The 19423-nt window shown below is 43.6% G+C and overlaps 1 protein-coding gene across 1 annotated transcript in view; it reads right to left on the bottom strand.

The window, feature by feature from the left end:
* cntnap2a (contactin associated protein 2a) overlaps positions 1-19423 on the bottom strand; it is a 541273-nt gene that overhangs the window by 380331 nt on the left and 141519 nt on the right. Inside the window, exon 9 of the mRNA XM_062021878.1 lies at positions 2165-2314. Coding sequence (XP_061877862.1) covers positions 2165-2314 — 150 coding nt within the window. The remainder of the gene's footprint in view (positions 1-2164; positions 2315-19423) is intronic.

The following is a 19423-nucleotide window of genomic DNA, read 5'->3' as shown; positions in this document are numbered from 1 at the left end:
CCATTTAAAGACAATCTATGACCTACAACATTTTTAACTTGAGAATTGGACTCAGAATTGACTAAGTTACAGGGAAGAAGAGGCTGTTTACTGAACTGCTGGAAGTACACAATCAACATATGAAATGCAGTCATGGGGAGTGGAGAGCGATTACTTTAGGGTTTAGACTGGATGAACTTTACCTCCCTATTTTATCTCTGAGCGTGACTACCCTCCACACTTCTCGCAACCATTTCTCTCCTCCGTTTCATCACTCAACTGAGGATAAATGGACTAAGTTCGATTCAAGATTTTGGATTTTATTCATTTTTTATTTATTTTTTTAATAGCTAGTACTGTCTCATGTTTAGTTTTTACTTGCTTACATTCAAAGGATATTTGCTACTAGCATCCCATTAATATCAGATTCCTGGTCTGTGAATGTTAAGTTTTTCTTATTTATTTTTGTTTGTTGCCAATTTGATGCATGGGAATTTTGTATTTGCCTTGTTTTCTTTTCTTTACTGAATGCAGCTGAGATAGGCTCCAGCACCCCCCGCAACCCCAAAAGGCACAAGCGGTAGAAAATGGATGGATGGAACTCTAGTACATTAAGGCTAATGGCTACATTAGCACACTTGCGCAGGACTCAAATGTGTTTTTGCAGTTTCCTTTGTGGCGCTGAGTGTTAATTTTACACCACTTTAAACTATTTTGGAGAACCATTTCTCGTAAAGTTTGCCTCGAGTAATTTAAGAAAAGGTAAAACTGTTTCTTGGTGTTTTATAACTAAGACTGAGTTCTCTGTGCTTTGTATCAAGTCAATTTGACATCTTTGTTTATATAAAACTAAGTTCTTAGTATGTGTTGGTACGCAAATCTGACATCTTTATGTAAAATTGACTTCTTGATGTTTTGTTTTCACTCAAACGCAACATTTTGGTTTGTGTTTGCAAGTAACTTTGACATCTTGTGGTGTTATATTCAAGATTGTTGAATTAAGGATTATTCTACATTAAAAATACCAACCAGGTTTTGTCTGATGTGTTTTTATGGGATCTAGGGTGATTTTTAGCTTGCTTAATTTCCAATCAATTTTGAGTTGGGCACATATACATCAATTTCCCTTATTAACCAAAATAATTCCATTATAGATGTATTTGTTAAAAATGATTCTGACAAATGTAAATCAATTTTGCTTAGTTATTGCAATAATTTCAAGTTGGCTTTATTTGCTAAAAATAAGTTGGATTAACACATTTTTATTGTATTGTGAGAATGTACTAATTTTGAGTTGGGGCAACATATATTTGTTGGATGGAAATCCTGCCCTCATTTTAATTGAGTTCATCCAATGAGTCATTTTTTTGAGTGAACTCAAGGACTTCCAGAGTGGAACTGTCTTAGGATGCCACCTGTGCAACAAATTCAGTTGTAAAATGTCCTCGCTCCTAAATATTCTGGGTTTGGAGGTTGCCAGGAGAACGGTACATTTTGGACTGCATTGTGCCGAATGTGAAATTTGGTCGAAGAGGAATTATGGTGTGGGGTTGTTTTTCAGGAGTTGGGTTTGGCCCCTTAGTTCCAGTGAAAGGAACTTTTAATGCTCCAGATTACCAAAACATTTTGGACAATTCCATGCCCCCAACCTTGAACAGTTTGGATCAGGCCCCTTCCTCTTCCAACAAGTGCACAAAGCAAGGTCCATAAAGACATGGATGACAGAGTCTGGTGTGGATGAACTTGACTGGCCAGCACAGAGTCCTGACTTGAACCCGATAGAAAACCTTTGGAATGAATTAGAACGGAGACTGAGAGCCAGGCCTTCTCAAACAACATCAGTGTGTAACCTCACAAATGCGCTTTTGGAAGATTGGTGGAAAATTCCTATAAACACACTCTGCAACCTTGTAGACAGCCTTCCCAGAAGAGTTGAAGCTGTAATAGCTGCAAAAGGTGGACCCCCCCTATGGGTTAGGAATGGGATGGCACTTCAAGTTCATGTGTGAGTCAAGGTAGGTGGCCAAACACTTTTGGCGATATAGTGTATGCGAGGAGGTCTTCCACACCATTTCACCATTTTGAGCACAACCTTTAGGGGGGGCTTCAGACTTGTGAGTGGAAACAATGCAACACAGGTTGTTGCATTGTTCCCTTACACTGGCACATCATCTCCTTTCCTTACCTCCTAGGTGATAAGTCCCCCCAGTTGTGATGGACAGGGGTGAGGTGGAGTGCACAGCGGACGCCTCCTCGTCATCTATTACCAACATGGCAGAGTTCTCCTTGGCCACTAAGCGCACTACGTGCCATTGGCCATCATTAAGGCCGGAACCTGTGGGAGACACATCAAAGAATGGAGATAAAAAACAATTTCTCCGAATACGCTGTCTTTTTTTAACTGGTATACGTGTTGTTTAAACCCTGTGTTTTTAACTCTGTCCACTCTCAAAGACCCTCGTTGCCTTCAGTGTACTTGTTCTATCTGTGCTTGCAAGCTTGTAAAATGTTGTCGGCATATGTCACTGCAGTGTATGTATGTGTCCTGCTCCCTCCCCGTCTTCCTTCCTTCTTTCCTCCCTTGTAGATGTGCTCCATTAAATATGAGCGATGTTTTAGAAAGGGACATTACAAGTGGAGTTGAGAGAGAAGCCAGCTCACTCTCATCACCTTGGCTTCGATACATCACCTCTTGCTGACACCAATCTCCACTCATCCTTCCATGCTTGCTCCCTCGCTTGATTCTCGATCCTGTCTATCTATATTTCCTTCCCCCTTGTCTTCCTCCTACTTACACCCCTCTCCTCTGACGTCTGTCTTTTAAATGTGGCTCGGCTCGCCGCTCCACCGGCTGCGATATATTTTGAAAGCGTTTTGTAACGAAGTTCAAGGTGCGGCCACGTACAAACACAATGCATGTGCCATACTTTTGGTGTGAGTCGGCAACTGTGGCTTTCATGTCAGCGGGGGTCCGCACCAATTAAATTCCCGTTGCTGGGGCGGGGGGGAGTTTGGAAGACAGAGTTATCACAGCGTGACCAAACAATCTTGGAGCCAAGATGGCTACCAGCTGAGGGGCATGACTGCTGTGACCCTGTGCAATCATGCAACACACATCACACTACACAGCAGGAACGCAATTACCGTATTGACCTGAATATAGGACCACACTGAATATAAGTCAACTTCTCCTATTAAAAGATAAATGTTTGTCATAACACTTTAGTATATTCACCATTAATTAGTTGCTTATTAACATGCAAATTGGTAACATATTAACTCTTAATTAGTCATTATTAAATACTTATTAATGCTTTATTCTGCATGGCCTTATTATACAACCAGTCAGCCATTAACTAAGAGTCTTCCCTCAATAACCTCAGAATTATTACTTATTAGTACTAAGTAAGGAAGTTGTTGTATGATTCTCCCTTTAATACCATTTAATGAAAATGGTCTGTTCTTACATAACAAAACACAAAACTACAATAACCCTAACCCTGGCCTTAAGTCTTTGTTACTTGGAACATGTTCTCCATACTAAAGTGTTACCATGTTTGTGTTCATCAGTATCATCAGGATGCAGATGAATAATGAAGAATCACCATGTTGCTGATGAATCATAAACATCACCAAATTGTCTGCAATTTAGAATGTGATGTATGAGTATTTAGTACACACACGGCGTGGCGCGGTTGGGAGAGTGGCCGAGCCAGCAACCTGAGGGTTCCTGGTTCAATCCCCACCTACTACCAACCTCGTCACGTCCGTTGTGTCCTTGAGCAAGACACTTCACCCTTGCTCCTGATGGGTCGTGGTTATGGCCTTGCATGGCAGCTCCCGCCATCAGTGTGTGAATGTGTGTGTGAATGTGTGTGTGAATGTGGAAATACTGTCAAAGCGCTTTGAGTACCTTGAAGGTAGAAAAGCGCTATACAAGTATAACCCATTTACCCCCAAAATAACTATAAGACTATAAAACAGTATTTAGGCTAAATATATCTGTACTTAAAATGCTTTAAGGCCGCACAAGAAAAAAAAAAAAAAAAGATTTATTTTTATTTTGAAAAACACAAGATACACTTACAATTAGTACACCAACCCAAAAAATCCCCCTCCCCCATTTACACTCATTCACACTGATTCGCACAAAATGGTTGTTTCTTTCTGTTATTAATATTTCTAGTTCATACATTATATATCAATATAGATCAATACAGTCTGCATGGATACAGTCCGTAGGCACACATGTTTGTATTTTTTTAATGACCAAAAAAAAAAAAATAAAAAAAAAAAATACACATTTTCAAGCGATGACAGGTCCGCAGTTACAAAAAGGTTGGGGACCACTGCTTTAAGGGATATTTAGAAAAATATGTATTCTTGCTCAGTGGCCTTGTAATTAGAGTGTCCGCTCTGGGATCGGTAGGTCGTGAGTTCAAACCCCGGCCGAGTCATACCAAAGACTATAAACTTGGGACTCGTTACCTTCCTGCTTGGCACTCAGCATCAAGGGTTGGAATTAGGGGTTACATCACCAAAATGGTTCTCGGGCGCGGCCAGCGCTGCTGCTCGTTGCTCCCCTCACCTCCCAGGGGGTAGAACAAGGGGATGGGTCAAATGCAGAGGGTAATTTCACCACACCTAGTGTGTGTGTAACTATCAGTGGTACTTTAACTTTAACTTTTAACTTTGACAAAATAAGGTGACACTTTTCATATACAATTGTACTCAACAACAATGCAAGATGCAAAAATGAGCAAAATAAACAACAATGACCTGCACATTAATAACTACATTATAACAGCTCGTTATTTTGATATTCAGGCTATAACAAATACATGATATCATTATATCCAGAATCAGGTCGGGCTTATACCGCCACGGGTAAGATGTACCCCCGTGCTACCTGCCGCATTCGGGCAGATGGGGCTCGTAAACCTGGTAAGGCAGCCCATCTAGGAGAAGGAAATCTCCAATCTCAAAACCACCGCTGCCTTGCGGTCAACCCACTCGAGGGTAAGGCTAAGGGAGTAAACCCCGACAGAAAATCAGGAGCCGTAGTCTTGAAGGCGGTTTGACGTTGTAGCGTCATTCTGGCAACTCCTGCGGCGTCGCTGGTGCCAAGTTGTATCGACACTCGTCGCTCCCTTGGATCCACCAGCCATGCGGAGAGGGGAGGCTTGCTGCCTGGACAACAGCTTGCTGATCCACTGGAGAGGTCACTCCAGCAGATACCGGCTCTAAGCCCATCCGATTGGCAAAAGAAACGGGTTCCAGGGGCCATCTTGCAGTGAGACCCACCCCCCTTTTTGGATCTACCCCATCGTCTCCCGAGACGGAAGGATGCCGACGAGGATGTGTTTTTTTTATGTGAATAATAGTGTTGTATTCTGGCATGGTGAAGTGTTCGTGATCCCAAAATGTAGAGAACAGAAGGCAGCTTGCAGTTAAGATGATTCTTTAATTCCCAATATCAATGCAAAAATACAAAATAGGTTGTGCCCCTAGAAAGCACATGTGAAGCCTAAGGCATAACTTAGCTTAACAATGAAGACAACAGAACCACCAAAAAAGGAACATAACAGTCATGCCGACTGGACGGTGGGACTGTCCTAAATAGCCCTCTGACTAGTAATCAGCGACAGGTGAGTGTCCTGATCACCAGTCAGAGGCAGGTGCGGTCAATCAGCACTCCTAATTACAAGAGAGGTAAATAAGGGGAAGGAGCGCAGAAACAGAAATCGATCATAAACATAGGAAAACTATAACAAACACAAGAAACCTGCTCTAGCAGATCATAACAATTAGCTTTATTTCCTAGCGACACCATCGGCCATCGCTGATTCCCATATCTAAAAAAAAACTTTGCGTGACCTCGAAAGAGTGCATATGAATATGCAACCTTTTCCACATATAATAAGGGCCACACTCTATGCAGTTGTTTTGGGGTACAACCACTTGGGAGACCACATTGTAAGATTTGGGGATTTTTTAATTTTTTTCATTTAAATCCATTAGTTATAAAACACGTCATACAAGTTCTTATGAATACATTTTGCTGTCAAAGTTCAATAATAAGTTTGTTTGAAACAAACAATATATGTGTAACACGACCTACAGCAAAAATGCAAAATAGTTCATTATTTCTGGTAGCGGAAAACCCAGTGTCATTACGTCATTAAAGCTCATATGCATTCACAAACATTGCCAGCATTTGGGAACCAGGATGAGGTGTCAAAATAAAGGTACAAATATAATACATCTATTTATGGCAGGATGGGATACAATTTATGCTTAAGATTCGCTTTTCCATCTCACATCACATAACTGTTGTGGGTTCAAGGAACCTTGATTGAAGTTTAAAACATTCACTGTTTTTTTAATTATAATGATGATGTATTATTATGATCATTATTATCCACTAATGACAATCTTATATGAATCAGATAATCAGAAAAAAACTCCTAATTGTTTTTAATACCAAACCTTGGAGACATTACAAGCTGCATGCAAAAACCTTAAAGGGGTTTACATCCATCCATCCATATTCAACCGCTTATCCGGAATCGGGTCGCGAGGACCACCACTCCAGCAGAGACCCCCAGACTTCCCTCTCCAGAGCAACATTAGCAACTTCCTCCTGGGGGATCCCGAAGCATTCCCAGGCCAGAGAGGAGATGTAATCCCCCCCATCTGGTCCTTGGCCTGCCCCGGGGTCTCCTCCCAGTGGGACGTGCAACAGGAACCTCCCTAGGGAGACGCTCGTGAGGCATCCGCACGAGATGCCCGAACCACCTAAGCTGGCTCCTTTCCAAGCGAAGGAGCAGCGGCTCTACTCCGAGTCTCCCTCGGGTGACTGAACTTCTCACCCTCTCTCTAAGGGAGATGCCAGCCACCCTTCTGAGGAAACTCATTTCGGCCGCTTGTATCCGCGATCTTATTCTTTCGGTCATGACCCACACTTCATGACCATAGGTGAGAGTAGGAATGTAGATAGCTCGTCACAACAGTGCGGCAGAGAGACTGCAATACTGCCCGAGCTGCTCCGATTTCACAGCTGATTTCCTTCTCCATCTTTCCCTCAGTCGTGAACCCTGAGATACTTAAACTCCTCCACCTGGGACGGAGTCTCGTTCTCTACCTGGACTGTACAAACCATCGGTTTCCTGCTGAGAACCATGGCCACATGGGTTTACATGTTTGTTTTAAAAGCTAGTTGCAACCAAACTCAGTCAATAATTAGTTTTGTGGACGTAAACATACTGAGTATGTGCAAGTGGGGCTGCAACGTTAGGTTTAATGTGGGGTGGTGGCCCTTTAGGAGTCTAATAATAAGACTAAATACTACTAAAACCAAAATTGGGCAATCAACAAAATCTTGTTCAGAGCCACCCAAAGCCTAGGGTCGACCCTGCATAAACGTGTTGTATAAAAACAAACGTTTGTGGTGACAGTTAAATATGTACAGTTCATGATGCAATGTTTGTTGCATCATCTTGCACAAACAAAAACACACATGAAAATGCGTCAATAGCGTCTTCGTTAAAGCAGGTTGTGCAAAATGTATCGCAACATTGAAGAGTTGGACATGTGCATTGAAAAGTTTAGGTAAGACCAAATTAGGTTCAGCAGGCTGTACAAGTCGTACCAAATTTTAGCTTTATTCTGTCATTTCAAAAACTGCTCTGATGAAAGAGGGGTTGTCTTATATTTCAGAGTCGTCTTATCCTAGTCAATCCATTTTGAGGGAGTAAACTTAGTACTGCTGCTCCAAGGGAGTTTGAAAATACATTTTAAATCCATTCAATTTTACAACAGTGTATTCTTCTGAACCTGAGAATCCTCACCTCGACAAGTAATAACATGAGATGATGTTTCCTTTGAATGGCAGGTAAAAAATGTCACTTTAGGTCATAAGTGACCTTGATGTGCCCCCCTGCATATTGGTGTGATGTGATGACTATCGGGCTTGCTTCGCCGCATCCCTCTTGGCAACCTCTTGAATGTAATGGAAAATAGATAGCGTGTCACCTCGTGTCCCTTCATCTGTTCTACATCACCTGCAATAGCTTTGAATGATGAGCTTATCAGTTATGGCTGCGTGAGTTCACCGCGGCACACACACTCACACACACGTGTACCCACACTTTGCATCATGCACTCATGAATATGTCTCTCTCCGTGTCAACACAAAGGCTCAAATCATTTTCCTGCTAGCTGCCTGCCACAGATATAAAAAAAAGAGGTAATGTTAAAAGGGAGGAGGAGCAGGAATTTTGCAGATGTGATATGACCGTTGTTTTAAAGGCCTACTGAAACCCACTACTACTGACCACGCAGTCTGATAGTTTATATATCAATGATGAAATCTTAACATTGCAACACATGCCAATACGGCCGGGTCAACTTATAAAGTGCAATTTTAAATTTCCCGGGGAACTTCCGGTTGAAAACGTCTATGTATGATGACGTTTGCGCGTGACGTCAATGGTTGAAACGGAAGTATTCGGACACATTGTATCACAATACAAACAGCTCTGTTTTCATCGCAAAATTCCACAGTATTCTGGACATCTGTGTTGGTGAATCTTTTGCAATTTGTTTAATGAACAATGGAGACTGCAAAGAAGAAAGCTGTAGGTAGGATCGGTGTATTAGCGGCTGGCTGCAGCAACACAACCAGGAGGACTTTGAGATGGATAGCAGACGCGCTATCCGATGCTAGCCGCCGACCGCATCGATGATCGGGTGAAGTCCTTCGTCGCGCCGTCGATCGCTGGAACGCAGGTGAGCACGGGTGTTGAGCAGATGAGGGCTGGCGTAGGTGGAGCGCTAATGTTTTTATCATAGCTCTGACGAGGTCCCGTAGCTAAGTTAGCTTCAATGGCGTCGTTAGCAACAGCATAGCTAGGCTTCGACAGGCGGCACAGCATTAACCGTGTAGTTACAGGTCCAGTGTTCGGTTCGGTGTCTCCTGATAGTAGTATTGTTGATCTTCTGTCTATCCTTCCAGTCAGGCACTTATTTCTTTTATTTCTATCTGCATTTAAGCACGATGCTATCACGTTAGCTCCGTAGCTAAAGTGCTTCACCGATGTATTGTCGTGGAGTTAAAAGTCACTGTGAATGTCCATTTCACGTTCTCGACTCTCATTTTCAAGAGGATATAGTATCCGAGGTGGTTTAAAATACAAATCCGTGATCCACAATAGAAAAAGGAGAGAGTGTGGAATCCAATGAGCCCTTGTACCTAAGTTACGGTCAGAGCGAAAAAAGATACGTCCTGCACTGCACTCTAGTCCTTCACTCTCACGTTCCTCATCCACAAATCTTTCATCCTCGCTCAAATTAATGGGGTAATCATCGCTTTCTCGGTCCGTATCGCTCTCGCTGCTGGTGTAAACAATGGGGAAATGTGAGGAGCCCTTCAACCTGCGACATCACGCTACTTCCGGTACAGGCAAGGCTTTTTTTATCAGCGACCAAAAGTTGCGAACTTTATCGTCGATGTTCTCTACTAAATCCTTTCAGCAAAAATATGGCAATATTGCGAAATGATCAAGTATGACACATAGTGTCAGGGTTGTCCCTGACAGTTTGGTCAAGTTTTAGTTTTCCTCTGCGTTTGTCTTAGTTTCCTGTCTTTAGTTCCTGTCAGCACTCTTATTTTGGTTATTTCCTGATTATCTCCCTGAGTGTTTTGTCCCCTCAGCTGTGGCTGATTGGCACCTGGCCACACCTGGTGCCAGTCAGCCAGCTGCTATTTAAACCTGTCCTGCCCTCCAGTCACTGCTGGATTATTGTAGTGTCATTAGAATACTTGTCACTTGTCACTTCTACCTGTAGCTTCTACCTATTTGTCGTTGTAGCTCCGTCTACTTGTGTCCACTCCGCTTTAGTCATAGTTCCTTCGTGTCACAGTAAGTGTTTTTGTTTATTGTCCACAGTTAGCCTTTGTGCTATTTTAGTTTATAGCCTAGTTTGTTCTCCGCCTTGTGCGTGCCTTTTGTTTGTTCCCTTTTGTTTGTTTTTTGCCATAGTATTTAATTAAATCATGTTTTCTCGCACTATGCCTGCCATCATCTCTGCATCTTGGGGTTCGTCACCAACAAACTTTGACATAATAATCCAGCCTAACACAAACCTCGCAGAGATGTCCATGGCAGAGAGGCTTAACAAGGCTTTAGAACTAATGGCTAATTTAAAGAAAAGTTCGGCCGCTTTTCAAGCCCTCTCCCACCCACCCCTGTCGTCTGTGGGCCTATCTGGGGACGTCTGGGATCCGTCCCTTGGGGGGGGGGTTATGAGTAGCTGTGCAGCTGGGGAGGCACAGCTACTCACCCCAGTGGGTCTGCAAGAGATGGCGCCATCATCTCCGGTGGACCAGCAGGGGTCTCCACCACCCTCTCCGGTGGGCCAGCAGGGGTCTCCACCACCCTCTCTGGTGGGCCAGCAGGGGTCTCCATCACCCTCTCCGGTGGACCAGCAGGGGTCTCCACCATCCTCTCCGGTGGACCAGCAGGGGTCTCCACCACCCTCTCCGGTGGGCCAGCAGGGGTCTCCACCACCCTCTCCGGTGGGCCAGCAGGGGTCTCCACCACCCTCTCCGGTGGGCCAGCAGGGGTCTCCACCACCCTCTCCGGTGGGCCAGCAGGGGTCTCCACCACCCTCTCCGAACACAAACGCAAAGTGGTTTGGGAGGAATTGAAATCTATGCTTGAGTTGGGGGTAATAGAAGAGTCAAACACTGCTTGGTGCAGCCCCATAGTTCTGGTGGGTAAGAACGATGGGTCTGTACGGTTCTGTGTGGATTATCGAAAGGTAAATGATGTGTCACGGATTGATGCCTACACAATACCCCAAGTCGACGAGCTCCTGGATCGGCTGGGCACTGCTCGCTTTTTCACGACACTGGATTTAACTAAGGGCTACTGGCAGATTCCCTTGTCTCCAGAGTCCAAGGAAAAAACGACGTTCTCCACTCCGAAAGGTTTGTACCAATTTGTGACACTTCCGTTCGGCTTGTTCGGTGCGCCCGCCACGTTCCAGCGCCTCATGGACCGGGTGCTGCGTCCCTACGCTGCATATGCTGCTGCCTACCTGGATGATGTCATCATCCAGAGTGGCAGCTGGGCGGAGCATGTGCAGAGGGTGGGGGCGGTGCTCGAGTCCCTGAGGCAGGCAGGGCTCACCGCCAACCCGACGAAGTGTGCGGTTGGCCGGAGGGAGGTACAGTATCTGGGGTACCACTTGGGAGGAGGGCAGGTGCGTCCGCAAGTAGACAAGACAGCAACAATTGTGGCCTGTCCGACTCCCAAGACGAAAAAAGAGGTGAGGCAGTTTTTGGGTCTGGCCGGTTACTACCAGAGGTTCATTCCCCAGTTTGCGGACCTGACCAGCCCACTAACTGATCTCACCCGAAAGGGCGCTTCAGATCTGGTCCAGTGGACGGAGCAGTGCCAGCAGGTGTTTGAGAGGGTTAAAAAGGCCCTCTGTAGGGAGCCCATCCTACACATGCCTGATTTTTCTATCCCGTTCTTTTTGCAGGCTGACGCGTCGGGCAGAAGACTGGGGGCTGTTTTGTCCCAGCAGGTGGGGGGGCGTTCACCGCCCTGTGTTGTACATCAGCCGGAAGCTCTCGGACCGGGAGGCGAGGTACAGCATGGTGGAGAAGGAGTGCCTCGCCATCCGGTGGGCGGTCGGTGCCCTCCGGTATTACCTGCTGGGGCGCTCATTTAGCCTCTGCTCGGACCACAAACCCCTCCAGTGGCTCCACCGTATGAAGGATGCCAACGCGCGGATCACCCGTTGGTATCTAGCGTTACAACTCTTCAACTTCAGAGTGATCCACAGGCCGGAGGCGCAGATGGCCGTGGCTGATTTTCTCTCCCGCTCCCATACGAAGGGGGCGGGGGAGTAGGTGCAGCCGGACGGCTTCTCGGCTTGAGTCTGGCGGTGGAGGTCTGTGGAGGAGGACGTGGTTTGCACACCTGCTGCGGAGGGGGTTTGTGGGGGATCAGCTTCGAAGTACAGCTGGCAGGTGATTGGATTGCCCCACCTGTGGCTGATCATCTAATCACCTGTCATTCTTATCAGTAGCGGTCGGGGCCATGAGGAGGACACACACACACGCTGGAGACACACACTGGAAAGACACGCCGGAGAAACACACGAGGGAAAGACACACTGGAGAGACTGAAAAGTCGTGGAGCGAAGTGCTGTCGCTGTGTGTGAGTAAAATTAAAAGATTGTTGAAACAAGACTTCCTGTGCTCCAGTGCAAGTCTGTCGGTGTCAGGGGAACCCACGGGAGAGGAACTGTTACAGTCCAATACTATTTGGTGGCCGATCGATCGGCACATCCCTAGTTACAATTATAATTTTTGATTGTGCTTTCATGAATCTTTAAGGTGTTATATTGTATCAACATGGTTTAATATATTAAGTGGTCTAGTTAGTTGTTTATATTTACATTTTTGCTAATTTTGGTAGTTATTTGACACCCTTTACAAAAATGGTTAGTGCAACACATCCGATTAATACCACTGTGGCTTAGATGTAAATTACATTGTGTTGATGGAACAGATGTGTAAGGGTTCTTATTTAATTACATAATGCATGTTGATTTTTATATGGGCCTGAGTTTTGAGACATGCGCAGTAAGGGATTTAACCAAGATAGTCACTAACTGAGTCTGATATTGATTTCTGTAAAAACTTGTGGTATTCGTTGTATATCCAAGCAATCAACAGCTGTAATGAAATGTGGCTGTATATTTATTTATTTATTTATTTATTTATTTACAGACAGACATAGTTTTGTATTTCATTATTGTTTCTTTTGTTAATATCAGAGTCCGTTCTGCAAAAAGTCATCCCTAGAAGCACAGGGACCCACAGTTAAAATATACATCATCATATAATATAAAAAATACAGTACAATACAATACATTTCAAAATCTACCCACCGAATACCCATTTACAATTTCATTTATAAATAAAAAAGGAATCTTTAAATCCATCAAATCAGTTTCAATATCCTATTATTCAAATTTGATTAAAATTTTGCATCTTAAAATATCTGCGATAATCTCATCATACATACAGAGGTCAACATCAAAAAATATATATACATTGTAAGTAGTTTTACTTCTGCTTACCCCTTTTGAGCTCACAGTGCTTCAGCTATTGTGGCGCAGTTGGGAGAGGGGCCGTGCCAGCAACCTGAGGGTTCCTGGTTCGATCCCCACCTTCTACCAACCTATTCATGTCCGTTGTGTCCTCTAACCACAAGGCCACCGATCCTGGTTCGATCCCCGGCTTGTGCCATCCCGTTCAAGTCTGTTGTCTCCTTAAGCAAGACACTTCACCCTTGCTCCTGATGGATCGTGGTTAGTGCCTTGCATGGCAGCTCCCGCCCTCAGTGTGTGAATGGGTGAATGTGGAAATAGTTTCAAAGTGCTTTGAGTACCTTGAAGGTAGAAAAGCACTATTCAAGTATAACCCATTTACCATACTATGTAACTGCGTGCATGCAACATTATTGTTGCTTATGCTGAGTATGAATATGTATGTATTGCTTTTATTTTTTATTTTTGAGCTCAAATAAATGATCTGAACTGAACTACTAAAAATAAATACATTGAATAATGTAAACTTGACTGATATCCACCTTGTGCAAGGGCAATTGTTAGGGGTTTTCTTCAATTCTCGAAGGTGTTTACATTCTTGGTGTGGTAAAACTGGGGTCTAAAACTGAATACATGCAGTCTCCCACTAATCTTTCCTTTTCCTTCATTAACAGATGTGGCACAGTGTGACATAACACGGTGTTACTCATGTATTAGTAGTAATGATACATTATATCAAAGTCGTATTAGTAATCAATACTATTAAAACACAAATCTTGGTCAATTCTACACCATTAGAGCCCCCGCTATGATTCCGAAGTGCCGAGTTAATAAGTAAAACGGGAAGGTGATGGGAAAATTAGAGCACTGTTCCCAAGGGGTCCCCACCTAAGTACCTTCTATTAATGCACACTCACAATCTCTTTTTTCCCCTGTCCCTATTTTTGTTGTGGGAAGGGGGAGGAAAGCGCCTTTCCACAAGTGGCAAACACTCTCATGGGAAGCGCTTACTCCCACATACAAAAGAGCACATATCACACAGTCACATTTTGATTATGTTGTGCATAATGAAATTGCTTTTGTGTGTGTTCTTCGCGAGGGAGAGCGAGATTTACTGTATCTGGGCTCAGCCTCCGCTGACAGATAACTTTAATGAGCTGGGACCCACTGCAGCGAGAGTGAGGTTATGAAGAAATATTGATTGGATCTTATCAGAAATGTTGAGCTTTTATTCATCGCCTCCCTCTTTTAATGCACTCTCGTTTTTTGGTTTTTTTTTTATACAACCCCCTCTACCAGTCCCTGTGGGTTTCGCTTAAAATACCATTCAGAAATTACAATCTGGTTTGCAAGAGGATACGTGATGAACTCAGGCTTACAACAAATAAGGAAAAAAACAAGATATCGATACAATTAACGCTCCAGTAATGTATTATGTGTCAACAACTTTAGACTGTTTCTTGTCCCACAATAGTGTATTGGAAATGCGTTGCAGGATTTTAACAATGAAGCTGGAATTTATATATATTAGTACTACTGGGTACACGATTGTCCATGCATGCCTATGACATAGTGTGGCTCTCCATGGAGCACTATTGTGCACTTAATGCACTTTTTTTCATATCCTCTGTAACACTGCACTTGTCGCACGTAATAGACGCCATTAATCACATACAACAACATAACATTAAGCAGTGGGACAGGAGGACAAAAACTTAAAGGGGAATTGCACTTTTTTGGGAATTTTGCCTATCGTTCAAAATCATTATGAGAGACAAGAAGACACTTTTTTTTTTCGCTTTCTAACATACAAATCGGCTTGTTCTAGGTGGCTAGCAATGCAGCTAATGGGAGCAATCAATTCTACCACTAAAGCACTTTAAAAATGCATTAAAAAAACATCAACAATACTTAATTTACGTTCCGTAACATGTATAATAACCAAACTGTAGCGACATTGTTATTGTCGAGAAACACTGAAGAACTCTTATTCTAACGTAGTAACACATCACCATGCTACGGTATTAGCCGTAAAAGCTAGCTAGAGTGAGAGATAAGCTAGCTTCTAAGTCAGCACGAAACGCGTTTGAGTTTGTAATGCACGACACTGTGATACGACACCAATGTGTACTAACTGAAAAACATGAACAATCATATTACAGTATTGGTAAAGTATTAGGCCACATTTCATTTTGGACAGTTGTTCGTCTGGTCCAGCTGGCCGGGGACGTTTCCTGTTGATTTTGGGTAAGTACTCCATTTATGTCAAAATAGCTTGGCTCCAAGTTCCATATTTGTAGTTGGGTGTTTTTTCTGTGTTTTTGGTTCACTTCGTTTTTTGTGCTCTTATTTTGTTTCCACTTCCCGTTCCAGTTGTATTTTCCCTGCACTAGATTCACACTACTTCTTAGTGCTGTCTTCCTCACCTGGGGGTGATTAGTATTATGTTTTTTACCTGGTACTAATCATCACACGGGCAGAATTAAGGCCAGTCACATTTCTTTGTTGGTGTGGGATCATTGTCTTGTATTTCGGAAGAACTATCATGGTTAAAAGCTTTTTTGACTTCTTGTTTTGCCTTTGTTGTTTTGTACTTTTGGACAATAAACACTAAACCTGCAAGCTGCATTCTGAGGTCACAACCTCCATTAAGACGGGCATTCCTGACAAAATGATCCCAACAAAAGAAATATTTCCCATGGCAAGGGACAAGCGGAGAATTTATGAGGACATAATAGCCGATGCCCGCTTGCCGTGGTTGTCCTCAGAGGATCAGCTTCTTTTAGCAGCCACGCCAGCTCAAGCCAAGCTCGATCCAGCTTCGACACCCGCTTAAGCAAAGCTCGCTCCAGCTTCGATGCCCCCTTCAGCTTCAAAGCCTGCCCAGTCGCCTACTGTTTCAGCTCTGCAGACGCCACCAGCTACTCCAGTGGGCCTGCAGACGCCACCAGCCACCAGATATTCATTGTGTACTGTTCAGCTAAAAATAGAACATCGCTATAAATCTAAATGTTGGGAAGAATACGACTACTTTTGTGCTATATTGTCATACTTTTAGAATATAATCAGCACGCTGCTTGCGACAAAATCGGTAGACAGAAGTCAGCTTTTCAATACTTTAACAGTAATTTCTAAGTCTGATTGTAATATGAAACATTCACAAACTGTTAGTTCTCTTCACTTTATTTTTTATTTACGCTCTTTTTTTCTGCCGCCGTCGACACACTCATTTATTCTGTCCACTGTTTCTTTAATAGGCCAACGCCCAGGGGTAGGGATTATTACAGTGTTACCCTCTAGGCTAATTGGGCTTGAGCCTGCGATTACGTCACTATTACTAGAATACACCGATACATAAGCTCGCTCGCACTGCCTTTGATTTTGTTATTACCACGTCTTAAATAAGAGAGTCACGCTGGCTGGTGGCTTCAGTGTCACTGTGGGATAGCGGTAAGACTTGTAATGAAATGCTTAGTGGAATTTAATGACAAAGCACAGAGAGATTAGACATAATAAATACACACACTTTTGTGTCGCTCCACAGTGGTGGTTACATTTTGATAATATGTGATCTTTTAAAAAATGTATCTCAGCTTTCATCAAAGTGTGAAGTGTCACGCTGATGATGGAGAGAATATGAAGGAGATTGCACCTTTTTGAAAGAAAAAAAGTTCAAAGGGCATTTTTCTTCAAGAGCAGTGAGTGGTTCTCACACATTTGAAAGTATCACCTCAAAAATAATCTGCTTTGCAAGTACCACTGTTTTCGTGACCAACGCTTAACATCTGGTGATGGGCAAGCTACTTGGAAAATGTCTTAAGCTAAGGTACAAATTACTCTTGATTAGTCCCTACTCCAGTGGGCCTGCAGCCGCCGCCAGCCGCTACAGTGGGCCTGCAGCCTCCGCCAGCCACTCCAGTGGGCTTTCAGCCACCACCATCTACTCTAATGGGTCTTCCGATGACGCCACTGTCCTCGTCTCTAGTGGGTCTTCCGACAATGCCACTGTCCTCATCTCCAGTGGGCCTTTCGACGACGCCACTGTCCTCGTCTCCAGTAGGTCTTCTGACGAAGCCATCGTCCTCGTCTCCAGTGGGTCTTCCGACGACGCCACCAGCCCAGCCCCCAGCTTCGATTCCAGTGGTGCCACAAGTCCAGCAGCCTGCTCCAGCTTAACCTCCAGCCCATCAGCCGGTTCACCTTGCGTAGAAGCATCCATAAGTTGGTCGCGGCCTGTCTCCTCGTCAACCAGTCCATGGACGCCCCTCCGCGCCATCAGCAGCCATACTCAGGACTTGGGCATGTACTACAATGGCTGCTGAGGAAGGATTCTTGCCCACATCTGCCTTCTCCTCGGATGCGTTTGTGGCCAGTGCATATATAAACATAGTAGCATAAACTGGTGATCTTGTTGCTGCTATAGTGTGTGTCTGCGTTAGCGCTTATAATAACAATATCACTTATACTTGGTTAATATTCAAGTACCAAAATGTAAATGAAGTATTATTAGTGCTTTTTGGATGGTTATTTATTGTTTTTTGGGGGGCGGAATAGAGGACCTCCGAATGGCTTCGCTGTAAGATGTATTTTATTTACAAGTTAAAATCATTAAAAAAAACAAAAAAAAGAAAAAATCCATCTGTCGTCATGTCTTTTATAATGATTGTGAACGATAAGCAAAATTCCAAAAAAGTGCAGTTCCCCTTTTTGTCTCTATTGTGAGACACTTAGTTTGTTCCTTGGGCCAGGTTATTGTCATTTTGCCACTGTGGTTTCTGTTACAACGGTAATTTATCCTGTGCTGAAAAGTCTCCCATTATATTATGGTGTTTATATATAATTATTATTGTTTAACTGCCTTTTTATTTCATTTGTTTCCTGGGTTTTTTCCCTCATTTTGTACATGGTATACGCAATTTAAAAGAAATGTAAAAAAGCCAGACAAAGGGAATGTTTCTAGCTAGTGTTTATTTTAATAAACATCAAACTGAGCACTTTTTCTCGTTTGGTGGAAAGTTGTACATTAAGTTATATGTTTATATAATGTATCTTTAATTTATTATTAATATCTTAAAACTCATTTGTATACGCTAGCCTTTAAATAGACCCCCCTTTTAGACCAGTTGATCTGCCGTCTCTTTTCTGCTCTGCCCCCCTCTCCTGCGTGGAGAGGTTATTAGGTGACCACGGATGAAGCGCTAGCTGTTCAAAGTCGGGACCCGGGGTGGACCACTCATCTGAGCATCAGTTAGACTTAGACTTCCTTTTTTATTGTCATTCAAATTTGAACTTTACAGCACAGATAAGAACGAAATTTAAAGGTGCATATATAAATAAATAAATACATATATATATAAATATATATATAAAATAAATAAATATATATAAATATATATAAATATATATAAATAAATAAATAGATTACTGTACAGATAAATATATTGGACTTTCTCACATGCGTCCACGTTTATGGATGTATGTTATATTGTCTTTTTTATTCCAGCAAGTTAATCCATTTTGGGGGGAGTTGGGGGGATGATTTAATTATGATGCGTTCAAGAGTCTTATGGCCTGAGGGAAGAAGCTATTACAGAACCTTGAGGTTCTGCTTCGGAGGCTGCGGAACCTCTTTCTAGAGTCCAGCAGTGAAAACAGTCCTTGGTGGGGGTGGGAGGAGTCTTTGCAGATATTCTGATCCCTGGTCAGGCAGTGGCTTTTTGCGATCTCCTGGATAGGAGGAAGAGGAGTCCTGATGATCTTTTCCGCCGTCCTCACCACTCTCTGGAGAGACTTCCAGTCTGAGGCATTGCAGGCTCCAGTCCAGACAGAGATGCTGTTGGTCAGCAGGCTCTCTATAGTGCCTCTGTAGAATGTGGTGAGAATGGGGGGAGGGAGCTATGCTCTTTTCATCCGACGCAAAAAGTGCATGCGCTGCTGAGCTCTTTTTACAAGTTGGGGATGTCTCTACGCTGCTGACCTGTCTCCACTCAAGATGATCCCCTGCTGGCCCCACTATGGACTGCACTCTCACACTATTAACTAGATCCACTCGACGTCAATTGCACCGGTCGCCCCGGGGATGGGGGGTGAGGGGGTGGGATGTCCCCACATCTGCGGTCCCCTCCAAGGTTTCTCATTGGGTTGAGTTTTTTTCTTACCCTGATGTGGGATCTGAGCCGAGGATGTCGTTGTGGCTTGTGCAGCCCTTTGAGACACTTGTGATATAGGGCTATATGATTGATTGATGTAGCAAGCTACTTTTGCCTTGTAGCTTGTAGTGTAGCTTGCTAGAGTTCTGTAGCTACAGTTAATC

This window comes from Entelurus aequoreus, linkage group LG15, assembly GCF_033978785.1.
Source record: "Entelurus aequoreus isolate RoL-2023_Sb linkage group LG15, RoL_Eaeq_v1.1, whole genome shotgun sequence".
NCBI classification, from domain to species: domain Eukaryota; kingdom Metazoa; phylum Chordata; class Actinopteri; order Syngnathiformes; family Syngnathidae; genus Entelurus; species Entelurus aequoreus.
Note: the sequence above shows the minus strand (reverse complement) of the source record. Positions and strands in the feature narration are given on the sequence as shown.